At 38.6% G+C, this 21,504-nt stretch overlaps 1 protein-coding gene across 1 annotated transcript in view; it reads left to right on the top strand.

Annotated features, from left to right (window-relative positions):
- The window catches only part of LOC127425144 (retinoic acid receptor beta-like), a 220,115-nt gene extending 200,331 nt beyond the window's left edge, over nt 1-19,784 (top strand). Inside the window, exons 5-8 of the mRNA XM_051670829.1 lie at nt 91-267; nt 12,697-12,901; nt 15,096-15,254; nt 18,946-19,784. Coding sequence (XP_051526789.1) covers nt 91-267; nt 12,697-12,901; nt 15,096-15,254; nt 18,946-19,166 — 762 coding nt within the window. The 3' untranslated portion in view covers nt 19,167-19,784. The remainder of the gene's footprint in view (nt 1-90; nt 268-12,696; nt 12,902-15,095; nt 15,255-18,945) is intronic.
- Nucleotides 19,785-21,504: the final 1,720 nt, after the last annotated feature.

Below are 21,504 nucleotides of genomic sequence, written 5' to 3'. Positions count from 1 at the left end.
CATGTGTAGACAAAAGATTTAGTTTTTACTCTGTGTTTTTGTGTGTGTGTGTGTGTGTGTGTGTGTGTGTGTGTGTGTGTGTGTGTTCAGAACTCCAGTGCGGATCACCGCGTTCGTTTGGATCTGGGTCTGTGGGATAAGTTCAGTGAACTGGCCACTAAGTGCATTATTAAAATCGTGGAGTTTGCCAAACGAGTTCCTGGTTTCACTGGACTCACCATGGCCGATCAGATCACACTGCTCAAAGCCGCCTGCCTCGACATATTGGTAAGTGTTTGTGTGTGTGTGTGGGGGGGGGGGGATTTTTTAGGTTGCAAACTGGTAATTACAAGTGTATTATGCTAGAAATGTGGTTTGAGGACATTTCTAGTGTCCCCATAATTCAAATGACTTAAAAAATAAATAAATAAAAACAATCATTTTACATCGTATGTTTTTTATTTATTTATTTTTTTATTTTTTTTAATGTAAAAGTGCAGAAAGTTTTTTGTGAGGGTTAGGTTTAGGGGTAAGGTTAATCTTAGGGGATATAATCTATAGTTCATAGAGTATAAAAATCATTATGTCTGTGGAGAGTCCTCTTAAGGATAGCCGCACCACATTTATTTTTTTTTTTGCTTTGCTATTTTGCTATTTACATTAATGATAAGCATTGACATTTAAACAAATAAAATGCATCGAGTAAAAGCTCCTACATTACTTTATCAAATTATCCATTGGAAATGATCCTTTGTTCATAATCATACTCCTGCAAAAAAAAAAAAAAAAATGCTTGCACTGCCAAGTGTCAAGATGTCTTCCTTGTCAAGAAGCTAAAGAGATCAAGTAAGAATTTCCCACATCCAGCGTTAGTTCCACGTTTAAAGGGGTCATATTATGAGAAATCACATTTTTCTTAATGTTTAGAAATAAAAGTTAAAAAAACATTGAAATAAAGCTGCAAAAACGACTTGTGAACTTCAGTAACTTGCTGATATCAGATAAATAAATCAACACATAGTTAGTATTCAACATCTTGACCCGCCCAGATGAACAGTGTGAACTAAAGAAGTAAAGACCGTCAAGACAAACTTTAGCCTTGACTGAAAGTTCATTGATAGATAGAATGCTTAGCTAGGCATTGCTAACATGTTTTAACACTTAGCTAGACATTGCTAGCATGTTGCTAGAAAGTTGCTTTGCTAGGCTAGGCTTTTGCATTTAGTTGCTAGGCAGTTACCAGGGTGATACTAACAAGCCCCCTTGCTAGCCTGAGTCAAATGACCCAACCCGGAAGTCTGTATAATGAACTGGTTGTTCATTATACTGGTTCATTATACAGTACTCGGTTGTTAGGGTAACCCCATCTGGTTGCTAGGCAGTTATCAGGGTGATACTCAAAATGTTCCTTACTTCCCTGAGTCAAATGACCCATCCTGGAAGTCTCTATGATGTTCTGGTGCTGAGATATGTTTTGCTACATGGTTGCTAGGGAGACCCCATCTGGTTGCTAGGTAGTTGCTAGGATGATACTAACAAGGCTTCTTGCTAGCCTGTTAAATGTTCCAACCTGGAAGTCTCTGTGATGTTCTGGTGCAGAGATATGTGTTTTGCTACTTGGTTGCTAGGGAGAGCTCATTTGGTTGCTAGGCAGTTAACAAGGTGATACTCAAAAGGATCCTTGCTACCCTGAGTCAAATGAATGAAACCGGAAGTCTTTACAATGTTCTGGTGCAGAGATATGTGATTTGTTACTTGGTTGCTAGGATAACCCCATCTGGTTGTTAGGTAGTTGCCAAGGTGGTACTCAAAAGGCTCCTTGCTACCCTGAGTCGAATGAAACCAGAAGTCTCTATGATGTTCTGGTGCAGAGATATGTGATTTGTTACTTGGTTGCTAGGGTAACCCCGTTTGGTTGCTAAGCAGTTAACCAAGGTGATGCTAAAAAGGCTGCTTGCTGGACTGAGTGTAATGAGTCAAGCCTGAAGTCTCTATGACATTCTGATCAGGAGATATCCATCTAAGCCATTTTGAATGGAAGTTAATGGGTTTTGGTGCACTAAATTGTTGCTAGAGTGTGATTAAGTATTTTATAGCAGGACTTTTAAAGGCTCCTTGCTGGTCTGAGTCAAATAAGCCAAAGTTGAAGTCTCTACGATAATCTGGTGCAGAGATATGTCTTTTGCTACTTGGTTGCTAGGGTAACACCATCTGGTTGCTAGGCAGTTACCAAGGTGATACTCAATAGGCTACTTGCTACAATTAGTCAAATGAACTAAACCATAAGTGTCTACGATGTTCTTGTGAAGAGATATGTGATTTGATACTTGGTTGCTAGGGTAACCACATCTGGTATCTATGCAGTTACCAGGGTGGTACTCAAAAGGCTCCTTGCCAGCCTAAGTCAAATGAGCCAACCAGGAAGTGTCTACGATGTTCTGGTGCAGAGATATGTCTTTTTTACTCTGTTGCTAGGGTAACCCTATCTGGTTGCTAGGCATTTACCAGGGTGATACTCAAAATGCTCCTTGCCAGCCTGAGTCATATGAGCCAACCCGGAATTGTCTACGATGTTCTGGTGTAGAGAGATGTGTTTTGTTACTCGGTTGCTAGGGTAAACACATCTGGTTGCTAGGCAGTTCCCAGGGTCATACTCAAAAGGCTCCTTGCCAGCCTGAGTCAAATGAACCAACCCGGAAGTGTCTACGATGTTTTGGTGCAGAGATATGTGTTTTGTTACTCGGTTGCTAGGGTAAACCCATCTGATTGCTGGGCAGTTTACAGCATGATAATCAAAAGGCTCCTTGCCAGCCTGAGTCAAATGAGCCAACCTGGAAGTATCTACGATGTTCTGGTGCAGAGATATGTTTTGTTACTTCATTGCCAGGGTAACTCCATCTGGTTGCTAGGCAGTTACCAGGGTGATAATCAAAAGGCTTCTTGCCAGCTTGAGTCAAATGAGCCAACCCAGAAGTGTCTACGATGTTCTGGTGCAGAGATATATGTTTTGTTACTCAGTTGCTAGGGTAACCCCATCTGGTTGCTATGCAGTTACCAGGGTGATACTTAAAAGGCTCTTTGCTATACTGAGTCAAACGAGCCAAACAGGAAGTTTCTACGATGTTCTTGGTCAGAGATATGTGTTTTTCTATTTGGGTGCAAGGGTAAGCCCATGTGGTTGCTAAGCAGTTGTCAGGGTGATACTAAGAAGGCTGCTTGCTGTCCTGAGTCATACAAGCCAACAATGAAGTCTCTACGACGTACTGATTCTGAGATACCCATCTAAGTGATTTTGAATGGAAGTCAATGGGGTTTGGTTGCTAGGGTGCTCTAAATGGTTGCTAGGGCATGGCTATCCAGTGACCAGAGTGATTCTTATTGGCTGCTTACCAACCTGACTCAAAAGAGCCAATCCCCAAGTGTCTATAACATTCTGTTCTGAAGATATTCCTCTGAGCCATTTTGAATGGAAGTCTGTTTGGTGAAATTCCTGGATGGGCTCCTTCCAAATATGCTCAACATAACAGGCTATAAGCTGGAAATCGAGCGAGCTCACAGGGTTCCCTCTCCCACAGATTCGCAGAGGGAGACAGTCCCGATCAATTCTAGCCAAGTTTCTGAGATCATCCGATAAAGATCTTGTGTTACGCAAGGCGAGGAGTAAAGGAAGGCTTTCTTGGAAAAACCACAGCATTTTCTTGTTCTTAGACAAGAGAGAAACGTGATCGATGCAAGGAATGCAAGAAACGTTTACATCAACGGAAGTTTGCTTTTGCACTGATATTCCTGGCCAAATTGAGAATAGATGCTAAGGATGGCTGTAAAACATTCACATGCCCACAGCAAGCGATGTCCTTCATAAAGTCAATGGAGTAAGTCATCTTGTGGTACTCACGTTGCAACGAGTGGACCGGCTCACTGAACATTCACTTGACTGTTCGAGGAAACTGAGTGCTTTGTTTTTTGAGCTGGTTCCGCCTAGCGGCTGAAGTTTATTTTGTAGAGTAACACACCTTCAGGACAGCTTTATGGATGAATCTACACGCTCTTTGTATTTATTCCTCCTATTGGCTGGAGTTTGTTTTGTGGAGTATTTCTTGCAAGACATTGGAGTAAGTCATTTGTTGAACTCATGTTGCAGCCGAGTGGACCGGCTCACTGAACATCCGTTTGACTGTTTGGGAATCTGTGCGCTCTTCTTGTGCTGGTTTTGTGTAGCAGCTGGAGTTTATTTTGTGGAATATTTCTTGCAAAGTCAATGGAGTGAGTAAGTAATCTTGTTGTACTCAAGTTGTAGCCGAGTGGACCGGCTCACTGAACATTTGCTTGACTGTTTGAGGATTCTGCATGCTCCTTTTGTGCTGGTTCTGCCTAGCGGCTGGAGTTTATTTTGTAGAGTAACATAGCTTCAGGTCAGTTTTTTTTATGAATCTACACACTCTGTGTTTATTCCACCTATTGGCTGGAGTTTGTTTCATAGATTATCTTTTGCCGTGTAATTCTGTCTCACAAAATTTGTATAGAAACACTGAACTTAAGTAATCCGACGGCAAAGTTGTGCATGGACTGTTTGAGTTTGGAGGGATGGACGCCAGTTGGCGCTGTCGTGCACGGGGTTAATGCACACTTTTTTTCTGTTTGTTTTGTTCCGGGGATGTTCAGGTTTTGACTGTTGCACTAATGTTGGAATGTGGTCTTTATGATCTTGTTTTTGACACACAATATTTTTTCTTATATGTCAAAATGTCAAATGTTAATATGTGTGGATTGTCTCTCTCCACGTGGAATGTGAATGGGTTGGGGCACCCCATACAAAGAAGGAAGGTTATTTCTCTTCTTAAGCATAAGAAATATGATATAGTGTTTCTTCAAGAAACGCATCTTTCTCTGCAGGAAGCTGAAAAATTTGGGAGGATATGGGGTTGGTTTGCTTTCTTTAGTGCTGGCTTGAGTAAGAGCAGGGGAGTCATTACGCTGATAAGTAAACATCTACAATTCAAATGTCTCAAACAGATTAAAAATAAAGTAGGAAGAGTCATTATTGTTTTAGCTGAAATTCAGGGGCAAAGTCTTATTTTGGCTAATATTTATGCACCTAACGTTGATGATCAGGGCTTTTTTATAGATCTTGAAGGGATGTTGCAAGCCGCTGGCATGCCTCATGATATAATATTGGGAGGAGACTTTAATCTTTTGATGGATTCAGTCCTTGATCATAGTGAAGCAAAAGTGTGCAAGCCCCCTAGAGCAACACTGACGCTTCACAGGATGTGTAAAAATCTTGGTCTTACAGATATTTGGAGACTTTTTAACCCATCTGGGAGGGACTATACATTTTTTTCATCAGTCCATAAGATTTACTCTAGAAAATATATTTTTTATATATATCTAAGTCCCTCATTCCATCTGTTGTTGATTGCTCAATTGGAAACATTTTAGTCTCAGATGACACCCTGGTGTGTTTAGAGGTGTTGTCACATATGGAGAAAAGGAAATCATATAGTTGGCGCTTTAATGTATCCCTTTTGCCTATATGGAGACCAACTGGTCCTCAGTATCCTCTGTGGGCATGGCTTGGGAGGCACTTAAGGCGGTTCTTAGGGGCCGGATCATACAGTATGCCACATTCATCAAAAAATCCAAAGCACAAGAACTCGTGTAATTGGAAGGGAATATTAAAAGTGCTGAGGCAGAGCTGAAACACCGAATGTCTTCTAATCGCCTCAGAGAATTGACCCGATTGAAATAATACTATTTATAATAATAGAAGATATAATACTATTTTGTCACGGAAGATGGAGTTTTGGCTATTCAGGGCAAGACAGTCATACTTTGAGTCGGGGGACAAAGCAGAGAAGCATCTGGTTAAATATATAAAACAGAGAGAGAGTCTTTTTCTACCATTCCCTCAGTGAAATCTGCTGGTGGTAAAATATTTATCTCGGCCACTGATATTAATAATGCTTTTAAATAATTCTATCTTGATCTTTATAGTTCCACATCTTCGTCTAATGAAGAGGATATTAGAAACTTTGTGGAACCATTAGAACTTCCTAAACTGTCGGCTGAGCAAAAAAATTATCTTGATTCTGAGATAAACTTGGAGGATCTTGGCGAGGTAATTAAGGCCTTGCCTACAGGCAAGGCTCCGGGGCCAGATGGCTTTGCTGCTGAATTTTTTAGATTTTATGCAACAGAACTATCTCCACTTTTGCTAGAAGTTAATACGGAATCATTAAAGTATGGGAAGCTTCCGCCAACCATGACACAAGCCCGGATCAGACAAACGGCAAAGATCCAAGCGAGTGTAAGTGTTACCATCTAATTTCCCTGATCCAGCTAGATGTTAAAATATTGTCAGAAATTTTGGCTATTCCATTGAGTCAAGTTATGACATCTCTTATACATATAGATTAGGTGGGGTTTATTCAGGGCCATAACTCTCTTCTGATAACATTAGGCATTTCATTAATGTCATGTGGGCAGTGGTGAACGATCAGACTCTGGTCGCTGCCATCTTGCTTAATGCCAAAAAAGCATTTGATATGGTAGAATGGGATTATCTTTTTAAGATTTTGGAAATGTATGGATTCAGGAATACTTTTATTGGGTGGATTAAGTTACTTTATAGACACCCGGTAGCGGCGATTCAAACAAATGGATTAATTTCAGATTATTTTACTCTTTCCCCAGATCAGATTTTCTAGGGGTGGTTTGCTTTACACATATGATTTTATTATACGTCTCCGACCCTGCTAGATCTATGCCTTGCCTCCACAGAATTATTAATTCCTTTTCTAAGTTCTCAGGATACAGAGTTAATTGGTGTAAATCCGAAGCTTTGGCTCTGACAGCGTATTGCCCAGTAATGGCTTTTCAGACGGGCGCCTTCCAGTGGTCCAAACAGGGCATTAAGTATTTGGGTATTTTATTCCCAGCAAATTTGTGTGATTTAGTAAGTTAATTTTGACACTTTAATAAAAAGGTTTTCAAGCGATGTGGGCAGGTGGGCTTCATTACATTTATCTATGACTGGGAAGGTTAATATTATTAAAATGAATTGTATTCCAAAATTCAGCAACCTGCTACAAGCTCTCCCTATAGAAGTCCCCCTCTCTTATTTCAAGCAATTTGATAGCACAGCAAAGTCCTTCATTTGGAATGGCAAACATCTTAGATTACACTTCAGTAAATTACATAGGCCAATTGACAAAGGTGGGCTAGGCCTACCCAAGATTTTGTTTTATTATTATGCATTCGGTCTCAGACATTTGGCTCATTGGTCGCTTCCATCTGAGAGAGCCCTCCCTGGTTTTGTATTGAACAGGAAGTTCTTGCCCCTATCTTGCCATTGTAAAATCATTCTATCAAACTAACCGGAGAATTTAAGTTACACCCCTTTATCTCGCATTTGCATGCGGTATGGACAAAAGTGTCCAGAATGTTTAATTCAGACATTTATTTAAATATTGCTTGGAGTATATGGCTGAACACAAAATTATGTATTGACAAGTCCCCTTTCTGCTGGACAGAGTGGATTGTGAGGGAGATTAATACGCTCGGTGACATATATGAGAGTGGAGTGTTGAGATCCTTTGAAAATATGGTTCAACATTTTGGGATTCCCAGGTCTCAATTCTTTAGATATTTACAACTGCGCCACCTACTCTGTACTATATATGGGAGTTGCATACACCCCCCAATGCGGCAGACACTCTGGGAGTGGTGATTGATGCCTCATAACAGTAGTGTATTACTCCCTGCTAATTCAGAGTCTGGGAGACGGAGCTTCAACTTCTCTCAAGAGATTATGGGAGAAAGATTTAAATTTGGTATTGGAGGGAGTGTGGGCTAGGATTCAGTTATTTGACCTTTTTGGAAGGCTCTCGGGGAGGGGCAGTGGAGAGAGATTTATAGTTTTAAATGTGTGTGATTTATTTATTTATATATATATATATATATATATATATATATATATATATTAGTTTTTATTTATTTATTTATTTTATTTTTTCTTTGTGTGTGTATTTTAGCTTTGACCACAGAGATGTTTGTTGGGGGTCAGGCTGGGGTTGGTGATTGGTGATTCTGTACATATATGTTTTGTTTTTCTGTTTCATTTGTTGGAGGCAATAAAAAGTGTTAATCGAAAAAATAAATAGTATATCAGAACCTAATAATAATAAGCTTAAATAGTAGATCAGAAGGTTGGCTCTCTCAAGCCAACCTAATAAGCTTAAATATTAGATCAGTAGGTTGGCTCTTTCAAGCCAACCTAATTACACAAGTATGTGAAGGATAGCCAATCATAATAGAAGTTATTTACATATAGAGTCCTATAGGTACAGTAGAAAAACCAGCCTGTTTAATTGTAAGGGTCAGAGAAGGTGGAAAATGGCCATTAAAATAAAAGCTACGGCTGTCGATTTAACACAATAATTAAGTGCGAATAATTCATTTTAAAAAAATATGCGTTAAAAAAAACTTAACACAATTAATCATGCCACCTAACCCGTACGTAAATCCCATAATAAAAGTATGTATAAAAGTATGTATTTTCCTACCATCTGAGGAATTCAAGCTTGAAGTACATGGAACTTTGTGTTTTTATGACCCACGTCAGCAGGGGGCAGAATGCGCGCCTCAGCAAACCTCACAAGCAGCACAGCCACAGAATGATATCCGGTCACACAGGACACGTTCTTGACAGCTGTGTGAAACACAACAGAATGCAGGGACCTCAAGATGCTATTAAGTTTCAGTTGTGACATGACATGAGATGCTCCAAACCCATCATTCTGATGCACATGTACATAAAACACGTCCTGTAAGAACAGGATAAATTGACAAACTCAATTACAAAATGAATTGCTTTTGACTGTAGGCTTTTTCATTGATATGCGAATAAAACAAACAATATATTGCCTTGTAAAGCCACTTTTGTATTGTCTAATCAATGCTTTACTCTTCTGCCACAATAATGCAATACTGTATATTTCAAATATATCTGAACTATTATATCTATCTATCTATAAATCTATCTATCATTCTCTCTCGCTATATATATATATATATATATATATATGTGTGTGTGTGTGTGTAGTTGAAGTCAGATGTTTACATTAACTTAGGTTGAAGTCATTAAACCTCATTTTTTAACCACTCCACGGATTTCATATTAGCAAACTATAATTTTGGCAAGTTGTGTCATATGCTACTTTGTGCATGACATGAGTAATTTTTCCAAACATTGTTTACAGATTGTTTCTGTTTTAATTAACTATATCACAATTTCAGTGGGTCAGAAGTTTACATACACTAAGTTAACTGTGCCTTTAAGCAGCTTGGAAAATTCCAGAAAATGATGTCAAGCCTTTAGGCAATTAGCCAATTAGCTTCTGATTGGAGGTGTACTGAATTGGAGGTGTACCTGTGGATGTATTTTAAGGCCTACCTTCAAACTCAGTGCCTCTTTGCTTGACATCATGGGAAAATCAAAAGAAACCAGCCAAGACCTCATAAAAAAATGGTGGACCTCCACAAGTCTGGTTCATCCTTGAGAGCAATTTCCAAATGCCTGAAGGCACCACGTTCATCTGTACAAACAATAGTATGCAAGTATAAACACCATGGGACCACGCAGCCATCATAACACTCAGGAGGGAGACGCATTCTGACTCCTAGAGATGAACGTAGTTTGGTGTGAAAAGCGCAAATCAATCCTAGAAAAACAGCAAAGGTCCTTGTGAAGATGCTGGAGGAAACAGGTAGACAAGTATCTATATCCACAGTAAAACGAGTCCTATATTGACATAACCTGAAAGGTTGCTAAGCAAGGAAGAAGCCACTGCTCCAAAACCACCATACAGTTTGCAAGTGCACATGGTGACAAAGATTTTACTTTATGGAGAAATGTCCTCTGGTCTAATGAAACAAAATTTTTACTGTTTGGCCGTAATGATCATCGTTATGTGTGGAGGAAAATGGGTGAGGCTTACAAGCCAAAGAACACTGTCTCAACCATGAAGCATGGGGGTGGCAGCAACATGTTGTGGGGGTGCTTTGCTGCAGGAGGGAAATAAATACAACAGTTTCTATATTATCTGAAATATCTGTGGGAAACACTCTTACACTCACCCTCCCCCACTCTTAAGCTCTCACATACGTGGACACATATATGCATTACACACACACTCGTGAGCGAAAAACAGAGCTGTCATGTCAGTGCACACCTGCATATTAGTGGGGATGAAAACAGTTGTTAAGGTTTACAACTGAAATATGGCAAGACTTGCTGCTGCTGAGAAGTGCTTAATCTTACATCTTGGTGATTTTGAAGTGATATTACTTCTGATGAGAGCTGTAACAAAAAAAAGGTAATCCCAGAAGTGAACTCTATCAGTTTCTGAGTTTCTCTCTTTCGATCCCTCAAAAACAAACGTGTGCGCACACACACACACACACACACACACACACATGCAAACACACTACCTCATTACTCCAGTAAGTGCTCCAGTAAAGCAGCGCAAACCTCACTATCCTCCGTTGCTAGTTCTAAGCTGACATTTTCGAACTAGCAACGAAGGCTCGGACTGTTTCAAAGCAAGATGCTGAATCCACGGCAGAAGAAAGTAGTTCCACTCACAAGAGTGTTTTAGGGACGAAAACCAGAAAATGTCTTTAGATAAAACTCTGAACGATGTATTAAGGTGTGGTAACCATGGTACAAGTGGAATAATTGACTCCGGCCCATTGAATTACTGAAAACGAATGCACTCCGCTGCGCGTTGTGACCGCATTACCACCTCGAGTGTGCATTATTTTTCAATAAATCAGTGGTCCGTCGTCAATTATTCCTTACATATATATATATATATATATATATATATATATATATATATATATATATATATATATATATATATACAGTATATGCACTCACCGGCCACATTAATAGGTACACCGGTACATCTACTTATTCATGCGATTATCTAATCAGCTAATCGTGTGGCAGCAGCGCAATGCATAAAATCAGCAGATATGGGTCAGGAGCTTCAGTTAATGTTCACATCAACCATCAGAATGGGGAAAAATATGTGATCTCAGTGATTTCGACCGTGGCATGATTGTTGGCGCGAGACAGGCTGGTTTTAGTATTTCTGTAACTGCTGATCTCCTGAGATTTTCACGTGCAACAGTCTCTAGAGTGTAAAGAGAATGGTGCAAAAAACAAAAAACAACCAGTGAGTGGCAGTTCTGTGGACGAAAATGCCTTGTTGATGAGAGAGGTCAACGGAGAATGGCCATACTGGTTTGAGCTGACAGAAAGGCTACGGTAACTCAGGCTGATTAGATAATTGCATGAATAAGAACAGGTGTACCTAATAAAGTGGTCGGTGAGTGTGTGTATGTGTATGTGTATATGTATATATATATATATATATATATATATATATATATATATATATATATATATATATATATTAGGGCTGGTCAAATTTAATGCATTAATATCTGTGATTAATAGTTTTTATTTAATGCGTTAATGCTGTATCTGTTTTTTGTTTTTGTTTGTTTGTTTGTTTGTTTTTTGTTCTTCCTCAAACTTCACGCAAGGGGAGAAAGGTGTCTCAAGTTGTTCTTGGCAGGCTACTCATCCAGAGGCTTTTAACCTGTACATATTTAAATAATAAAAATAAATGATGACTTCTTTGAGACAAAGTTTAAAGTAAATATATTTTAGATTATATTCTTTTAATGTTTGTTTTAATGTATCATGTACCATTCACAGCAAACTGTGCAATTAATTAGTTAGCCCTAAAATATATTTAAAATTATTTGAATTATTATGAATTATTTATACTGAATTATATTTATTTGGGGCCCTTGCTCAAGTTAATCAGCAAATATTGATATATGCAATTAATGTAATTACTTTTAATAATCAGCACATCATGTAATTAATCTGATTAAAAATGAATCAATTGACAGCCCTAAAAAAAATCATGACTGTTTTTGGTGCAAGTAACCTTGACTAACATCATAAGGACTTCAGGGGACAAAAATCAAAACAAAATTATAATATGACCCCTTTAAAGGCAGTAAGGTTTTACATTTTGTGTCTTTCACTCACACACACACACCTGTGTCCATCTCCACAGGTCAGTGTCTCTTGTGATAACTTATGTTGTGTTGTAGAGTTTGTGTTGAAGAGGATCAAACGCTGTCTCTCTCACTTTTTGTGTGTGTCTGTGTGTGTGCCTGCTGTTGGCAGCAGTCATGTTTTATTCTGTTTCGTCTTCAAGACAGTACCATCAGTGACTGTTAAACACAACCCACAGACAAACCCTATAGAAACCATACACACAATACACACACATCGGCCTGCTAGCAGCATACTGGGGAAAAGTGACGCTGCTCCCGATGGCCAATCCGACCCTGTTTGATGACTTCACTATAATTCTAAAATGTGCAAATTGTAATAATAAAGTGTGTAGGATAAGAATGAGTAGAACAAACTTGTAACTTGTAGTTACTTTCTATCTCAGAAAGGTATCCTAATGCTGATCTGGGGTCAGTTTTCTCCAAATCATTTGGTCGTCATGTTGGACAGAGAAGTGAAACTGATCTGTAGTGGTCACTCTGAATTTATTTGTCCTTTTGGTCCAGAAAGTTGATGCTTACTATGTATGTGTGTGTGTGTGTGTGTGTGTGTAGATCCTGCGTATCTGCACACGTTACACCCCTGACCAGGACACGATGACATTCTCAGACGGTCTTACACTTAACCGCACACAGATGCACAATGCCGGCTTTGGTCCGCTCACGGATCTAGTTTTCACCTTCGCCAACCAACTCCTGCCCATCGAGATGGACGATACGGAGACAGGACTGCTGTCTGCCATCTGCCTCATCTCTGGAGGTGGAAAACACACACTGCAAACACATTTATGATTGTAAAATAATAGTGACATTTAAAGTAATTTTTCATTTATACAACCCCAATTCTGAAAAAGTTGGGACAGTAGGAAAAATGCTAATAAAAACAAAAATGAGTGATTTGTAAACTTTGTTTGTAAAACAAACCCTTTGTAAAATTTGTAAAATCACCCTTTGCTATATTGAAAGCTCTAGAGCTACACATTAAATGATATTTACCCTGTGAATTTCCCCATTTTTTTTTTATTTTTTTTTTTTTTTATGTACAGTAATTTAAAATCAGATGATTGCAACACGCTCCAAAAAAGTTGGGACAGTCAAGTGTTTACCACTGTTGAACATCACCATTTCTTCTAATATCACTTAAGCATTTAGGCACTGAAGACACAAGTTTGTTAAGTTCAGAAAGTGGAATTTTCCCCTATTCGTCCATTATGTAGGTCTTTAACTGCACAATTGTACGGGGTCTTTGTTGCCATCTAATGCACTTAATAATGCACCACACATTCTCAATTGGAGACAGGTCAGGACTGCAGGCAGGCCAATCTAGCACCCACACTCTCTGCTTACACAGCCATGCACTTGTTATCCAGGCAAGTTGTCCTGCTGGAAAATGCAGGGACGTCCCTGGAAAAGACGGTGTTGGATGGCAGTATATGTTGCTCCAAAATGTTTACATATCTGTCTACATTCATCGTGTTCTCACAGATGTATGAGTTACCCATGCCATGGGCACTGACACACCCCTGGCCCATACAGACACTGGCTTTTGGACCTGACGCTAATAACAGCTTGGATCGTCCTTTTCCTCTTTGGCCCTGAGAACACAACGGCTGTGTTTTTCAAAAGCTTTTTGAAATATGGACTCTTCGGACCAAAAAGCACAGTTCCACTGTTCAGCTTTCCTTCTAAGATGAGACCGAGCCCAGAGAAGTTGGCAGCGCTTCTGGACAGTGTTGATGTAGGGTTTCTGTTTTGCATAGTAAAGTCTTAACTTGCATCTGTGGATGCAGCGGCAAGTGGTGTTGACTAACAAAGGTTTACTAAAGTTATACCAAGCCCATGTTCATGATATCCATTACAGATGAATGACGTTTTTTAAGACAGTGACGTCTGAAGAATCAGAGATTACACGCGCATTCAGAAAAGGTTTTCGTCTTGCCCTTTTACGCACTGAGATTTGACCAGATTCCTTGAATCTTTTAACTATATTGTGCACTGTAGAGGGTGAAATGCCCCAAATCCTTCCAGTTTGTCTTTGGAGAACATTTTTCTCAAAGTGCTGGATTATTTGCTGAAGCATCTGTTGGCAAATTGACAAGTCTTGAATGATCCTTGCTCTTGAAGGACTAGGCTGTTTTTGGAGGCTCCCTGTATACTATGACACGATTGCCTCACCTGTTTAACATCTCTTGTTTCATATCGCCATGTTATTTCAACTCGTCAAATTGTTATTAGTCTTAAATTGCTCCTGTTTCAACTTTTTGGAGCATGTTGCAATCATCTGATTTGAAATTACTGTACATTAAAAAAAAAGGTAAAACCTTTTATGAAGGTAAAACATCATATTATGTGTGTATGTGGTGCTTTCAATATAGCAAAGGGTGAATAAATTCTACAAATCACTCCTTTTTGTTTTTATTACCATTTTTCATACTGTCCCAACTTTTTCGGAATTGGGGTTGTATTTCATTGGCTGATATGAGCATGGTTTTGGACTTCATACTGACACCTATAAGCACAGAAAAAACAATTCTTTCATTATTTGATTGGACTGACAAAAGACATTTGCAAATCATTACATTTTGAGAAAAAACACAAAATGCAATATAATATTTTCATTTCTGAAATGATAGACAGTGGTACAATCGTATTTAATGGAATGTGACAGCAATGTATCATACTACTGTTTAAAAGTTTTAAGGTTGCATACTGACAAATGTTTCTCAGATTGTATACTTTCTATAGTTTGCAGTAAGCAGTATGCTGGTATTCCATGATTTTAATAGAAACACTTCCCTCGTGTGGTCATGAGCGTTACTGCATCACAAAATAGGATTCATATTCTGTTCAGGAACACTCTGAGGGACAGATTGCTTTTGATATTTTATTAACTGATCATGTCTCTGATCATTTGCTCTCTTTCTCTCTCTCTCTTTCTCTCTCTCTCTCCGTAGATCGTCAGGATCTGGAAGAGCCCTCAAAAGTGGACCAGTTGCAGGAGCCCCTGTTAGAGGCGCTGAAGATCTACGTGAGGAAGCGGCGACCCAGTAAACCACACATGTTCCCCAAAACCCTCATGAAAATCACAGACCTGCGCAGCATCAGTGCTAAAGGTCAGAATGAACAATGACTCTAGAAGGAGGTTAATTGGTCATTCGGATTAATCATTCAAATTAAAACTTGATAAAAAAGATTTCAAGATTTTTTTTTTTTTAAGTTTACTTCTGAAGTTTCAATAAATCACAGTGTCTCATCTCAAACCCAAAGTATCAGGACCGTGACCACCATTGGGGCACAGATCCCCCCAAATATTCAGATTATTGTGTATTGTGTACAAATATGGGTTTATCAATGGCTGATTCTTAAACTATGACCCCCAATCCTAAACATGTGATATCAAAATTAAATTATAATTACTAAAGTATTATTTCAACACCATCATAGTAAGTTTGGGATTTTTAAACTCATGATATGCATAGGTAATGATGGTTAGTATCACTCTGTTTTACACATTATATTTGAAAAAGAAAAACCCGTGACATTTCTCTTTCAAAATATACTTTGTGCCGACCCTGTTACATTTAAAATGTTTCGGGTTGAACTCTACAGGGTTGATGGTTAATGCGAACATGTCTTCGCTAATATCAGCAAATATTGGTGCACAAGGCCACATAATATACAGAACAATATTATTTCTGTAAATATGTGTTTACAGGCTTGTAAAGTATCAATAGTTATTTATCATTACCTACCCTAAGCCTAATAACCCTTGCATTATTTCAACCCTGTCACAGTAAGTTTGGAATTCATATATTTATAATTTCAATAGGTAACTGTAAATTTGTATAATATTAATCACTTATTAATAACCCAGGGCATTCTCTCCCTGTTAAATTCAAAATGTTTTGAGGTTGTTATGGGGTTGATGGCCAGTGTAAAAATGGCTAATAACAGCCTTAACAAACAAGTCTTAGGGCGCAAAACTACATGATTATACAGACATTATTCTTGTGCTTTGTGTCAAGAACAAAGTGCTTTCTGTTAAAAATGATCATAACAGAAATACTGATAAAGACTAAAATAAAAACTTTGTCTGTTTATAAAATACCTTGTTTGTTTAATTTTTATGTCAATCCCTCATATGTGATTATTTTTTATATTTTTCATAAAAAAAATTAAAAAAACAGTAAGTCTGTTTTTATTTGATTCTTCTGTACGATAAGATTAGAGATTTGTGTTACTTGTCATTTGTATGACTTTAGTGCTCATTTGTCTTGTAATAAACAAATAAATAGATGTCATGTGATATTAGATTATAGACAAATGAAAAAAGCATAAAAATATGGTTTATGGAAGTGTAAATTATATAGTGACACTATTGCATATCTTGTGTTACTAATGACCCTATGCCAGTGGATCCCAAACTTTTTTCCCCACGGCACCCCAACCACTGAAAAATAAATAAATTAAAAAATATGCTATTGAAAACAATCAAAACATTAATATTAATAAAGTTTAATATTAATATTTAAAAAAATGTAGCCTTCAAGTGTTTAAATAAAGTCAAGTCAAGCCATTTGTATTTGTATAGCGCCTTTCACAACGCACATCGTTTCAAAGCAGCTTTACAGAAAATCAGGCATTAACAGAAGATAAAACTGTAATATCTATAATGTCTTAGAGTCATCATTGTGTAGTTTGATAAAATACGGTTGTGTTTTGTTTAAAAATAAGTAATTAAATAATAATTGTATTTATAACCCCAGTGAGCAAGCCAAAAGCGGCTGTGGCAAGGAACACAAAACTCCATAAGATGTTGGATAATGGAGAAAAATAACCTTGGGAGAAACCAGACTCACTGTGGGAGCCAGTTCCCCTCTGACTAACATCATGAATATAATGCAAATATTACTTATGTATAGTGCAAGTCTTGGTTTAAAATGATTAAACTAAGTAAGTGTTAAGGGTCAGTGTTTAAAACAAGGATTTTGTATGAACTGTAAGATTAATGACTAATGTCTTTAACTGCAGAAGTTCACATAGATGCATTGTCCTTGTTAGTTGGCTGATGAAGGGTTTTGTTTGCAATTAAATAATAGTCTATTTATTCCATTTCAAGAGTGTAGTCCATCATTAGACCGAGGTGATGTAGGCAGAGATCAGTTAGGTGCATCGCAGTTCAACCGGCCAGTAATTTCGGTGAGGTCCATCCTAAGTCCAAGGTTCAGGCTATGGCATATGAAGTATCCCATGTCTTATGGTTGGTGTTGGCATCAGTTCATCCTCTGAAGTCCATCGTAATAGACTGAAGTGATGTTTGGCTGGCACCAGCTACATTTAGTCATCATCACACAGCGATACGTGCAGTGTAGTCCAACACCAAGCAGGAACGGATCTGGATCTGGCCGGTTCTGGTGACCTCAGGATAGGAGTCCCGAGGTTGAGACAGGGAAACAAATAGAATAATATTAGCATAGATGCCACTCAATTTATTGCAGAGTTATAGATCATGATCACGGTTTCTGGTTCCGGCAGACCTAACTAAAGCAGTCTAATTGTGAGTTGAAGTATAAATCAGGTTTATGCCTGGCTAAATAGATGAGTCTTTAGTCTAGACTTAAACTGAGTGAGTGTGTCTGCGTCCCCAACAGTGTTTGGGAGACTATTCCATAGTTTAGGAGCAAAATATGAAAAGGATCTACCTCCTTTTGTGGATTTTGATATTCTAGGAACAATTAACAGTCCAGAATTTTGCGATCATAATGAATGTGATGGAATATAGCGTGGTAGAAGGTCACTTAAGTCCTGTGGAGCTAGACCATTCAAAGCTTTGTATGTAGTTAACTGAATTTTAAAATCAATACGAAATTTAACAGGTAGCCAATGTAACGATGATAAAATGGGGCTAATATGATCATATTTCTTGGTTCTAGTCAGCACTCTGGCTGCTGCATTTTGAACCAATTGAAGTTTATTTATTGATCTTGCTGGACATCCTCCCAGTAATGCATTACAATAATCTAGTCTTGAGGTCATGAACGCATGAACGAATGACGGCATCAGCAATAGAGAGCATATGTAGTAATTTAGCAATATTTCTTATGTGGAAGAATGCTGTTCTACAAACATTTGTAATCTGATTTTCAAAGGACAGATTGGTATCAAATATTACACCTAAGTTCTTCGCTGTTGAAGATGATGTAACAGTACATCCATCGAGAGTCAAATTATATTTTAGCGGCTTATTTTTAGAGGTTTTTGGTCCAATAATTAGTACCTCTGTTTTGTCGGAATTGAGTAGAAGGAAATTTCTGGCCATCCAATCTTCAAAATAAACATTGCTTCAAGCTTTTAAAGTAATTATTCAAGATCCAATAATAAAAAAGAGTACAGGTAAAAAGCGCTTTAGGTTTTTTAGGAACATCAGCAATTAAACATAAAAAATATAATATAAAAACAATAAAAAGTAATCCATTGCAAAAAAAAAAAAAAAAAACTACTGAAATTATTGATATAATCTTTATAGTTTGATTATTAGATATACACTCACTGAGCATTCTATTAGGAACACTTGAACACCTACTTATTCATGCGATTACCTAATCAGCCAATCGTGTGTCAGCAGTGTAATGCATACAATTTTGCAGATATGGGTCAGGAGCTTCAGTTAATGTTCACATCAACCATCAGAATGGGGAAAAAGTTTGATCTCAGTGACACCATATGACACCATCTCCTTAGAATGAGTCTTTTACAGTTGAATGAATGGCACGCAGTTATACACAGTGAATCTGTTTCCTGCAGGTGCCGAGCGTGTAATCTCTTTGAAGATGGAGATCCCTGGATCCATGCCGCCTCTGATCCAGGAGATGCTGGAGAACTCTGAGGGTCAGGACGGGCAGAACTCCACAGAGCGGGGCAGCTCGGATAAGACCATATACGGTTCCACAGAGCCCAAACCCTCGGCCCCCTCCCCGGAGCACACAGATGATTCTGTGTCTGGTTCCTCCAGTGAGAAACCCTAGACTGGGCGGAACCTAAGACTGTCAGATGTTCCTTTGCACAGTGCAGGTGAACTGGAGGTGGACTTCTCTAGCGTGTTTGATATCTGCTTGATTTCTTTCACCCCGTTTCCTGCTTTAAGGACAGATATTGGCCTAAAAGACCAGCCGGTGTATAATAAAAAAACATGATTGAAGAATCACTTATACTGGCATCAACACCTGTGACACATGCGAAACTCCTCAGGTCTCCTGTATGGATGTCTTCATTTGCATTATAAGCTCTAACTTTATTAGAGTAAATCTCACCAAAACATGTCCAGGTTAAATTTAATGCCAAAATTGAAAGAAAAAATAAGACATTATGTTGTATAAAGAAAATTAAACCTATTTATTTAACCTATCATTATTTTCACTAAAGATAGCTCTCATTTTCTTTCAACAAAATATAGTTTCTCTTTTTTTCTTTAGAATTTTGGGATAATAAATGACCTGAACAGGTTTTCATGAGATTCACTCATTAAGTGATTTTCTCTCTCTTATTAAAGCTAATGCTTACATTGTACATATCATGATACATTTGGTGGTGCTTTTTACATCATCTTTAATATGATTGTTTGATGCAATTCATCAAGTCTAAAAAGGAGCTCAAGTCTTTAAAATGTTTAAAGAAATCTCTATGTTTATTTGACTAAGTGAAATAAGTCTACAAATACAGGTCAGACACCTCCATGAAGTTGGCACCCCTTATAATTAAATCATTACCAAATCTATACCATTAGTTTGTGCTGCTTTTGTGCCGATTTGGGCTGCAAAAATTAACATTTGTGCTGGTTCAGTGTTTGAGATATTACACCATTTTTTTGGCTGTGTGACATCACTTTCCACCCCATGTGGTCTAAATCGCTCCAAACTGGTGTCGTCCTTTTGTGCTAGATTTGTGCCTTTAAAAGAAACACTGTAACTATTTCCCTTCATTAGATATAGCAAGAAACATTTTCGGGAGCAGTGACGTCACCCTCCACCTCATGTGGTCTAAAAAGTTCCGAACCAGTGCCTTTGTTTGTGCTCGATTTGGGCTGATTTGTGCCGTTAAAATGAATCTTGTATCTGTTTTCCTTCCTTAGAAATAACAGCTTGTATTCGGGATTAGTGACGTCACTCTGCACCCCATGAAGTCCAAATCGCTCCAAAGCGGTGCCATTTGTTTGTGCCCGATTTGTGCCATTAAAGAAACACTGTATCTATTTCCCTGAATTCCTTAGAAATAAGAATTTGAATTCGGTAGCAGTGACGTCACTCTCCACCCCAGGTCATCAAAATCGCACCAAACCGGTGTCGTTCGTTTGTGCTCAATTTGTGTCAGTTCGTGTCATTAAAAGAAACATTATAACATATTCCTTTCATTGTATTTAACAAGCTTTTGGGGAGTGATGAGTGAGTCACGTGATGCCATGCAAGGAGCGGACATGTAAACGGCGAGCTCGGTGCACTTTGCTAGTTTTTAATTATTTTTGTGTCATAAACCGGTGAGATTCGATACACCCTGCTACATAACTGTTTTTTGTTTTTAACATGGCAAAGAATTTATAATCCTTGGGCTCTGGAGATATTAAATGACACTTATGTGCTCAAGCTGAAATCTCAGACAGGCCCGCAGACCAGGGATTCGGTGTGGATGGTGCGGCGGGAGAAATCCAGCCATAACTGGCGAGCATGTCTGTGATGCTGACGAAGGTTGTTGCTGACTTAGAGGATCTTGCTGTAACACGTTGATCGATTACGGCGATGGAGGCGAAATTCTCTGAGTTGGCTACAAGAATCGGGGACATCAAGAAACGGATCAATTATCTGGAGTCATCGGAGAGGGAATTAGCTGCTAATCTGCAAGCGACCAAAGTAGATTTGTAGCGCGTTTTGGAAAAACTGGAGATCTTGAGAATCGTGGCCGGCAAAACAATGTCCGAATTGTTGGAATTCCTGAGCATGAGGAAGGCAGAGATATGGTGAAATTACTAAAGGAGCTCTTCCTGAGTCTGCTCGACATAACAGGCCACAAGCTGGAAATCAAGCGAGCTCACAGGGTCCCGGCTCGGAGATCCGCTGAGGGAGACAGACCCCAATCAATTCTGGCCAAATTTCGGAGATTATCCGATAAAGATCTTGTGTTGCGCGAGGCGAGGAGCAAAGGAAAGCTTTCTTGGAAGAATCACAGCATTTTCTTGTTACCAGACTTTGTGAATTCGACAAGAGTGAAACGTGATCAATTCAAGGAATGCAAGAAACTCTTACATCAATGCCCATGGCAAGAGTGAGGGGAAGTCGGCCCGGCATCTAGCCCATCGGCGGCAATGTGAGCTGT

The sequence above is a fragment of the Myxocyprinus asiaticus genome, chromosome 34 (assembly GCF_019703515.2).
Source record: "Myxocyprinus asiaticus isolate MX2 ecotype Aquarium Trade chromosome 34, UBuf_Myxa_2, whole genome shotgun sequence".
Taxonomy (NCBI): domain Eukaryota; kingdom Metazoa; phylum Chordata; class Actinopteri; order Cypriniformes; family Catostomidae; genus Myxocyprinus; species Myxocyprinus asiaticus.
Note: the sequence above shows the minus strand (reverse complement) of the source record. Positions and strands in the feature narration are given on the sequence as shown.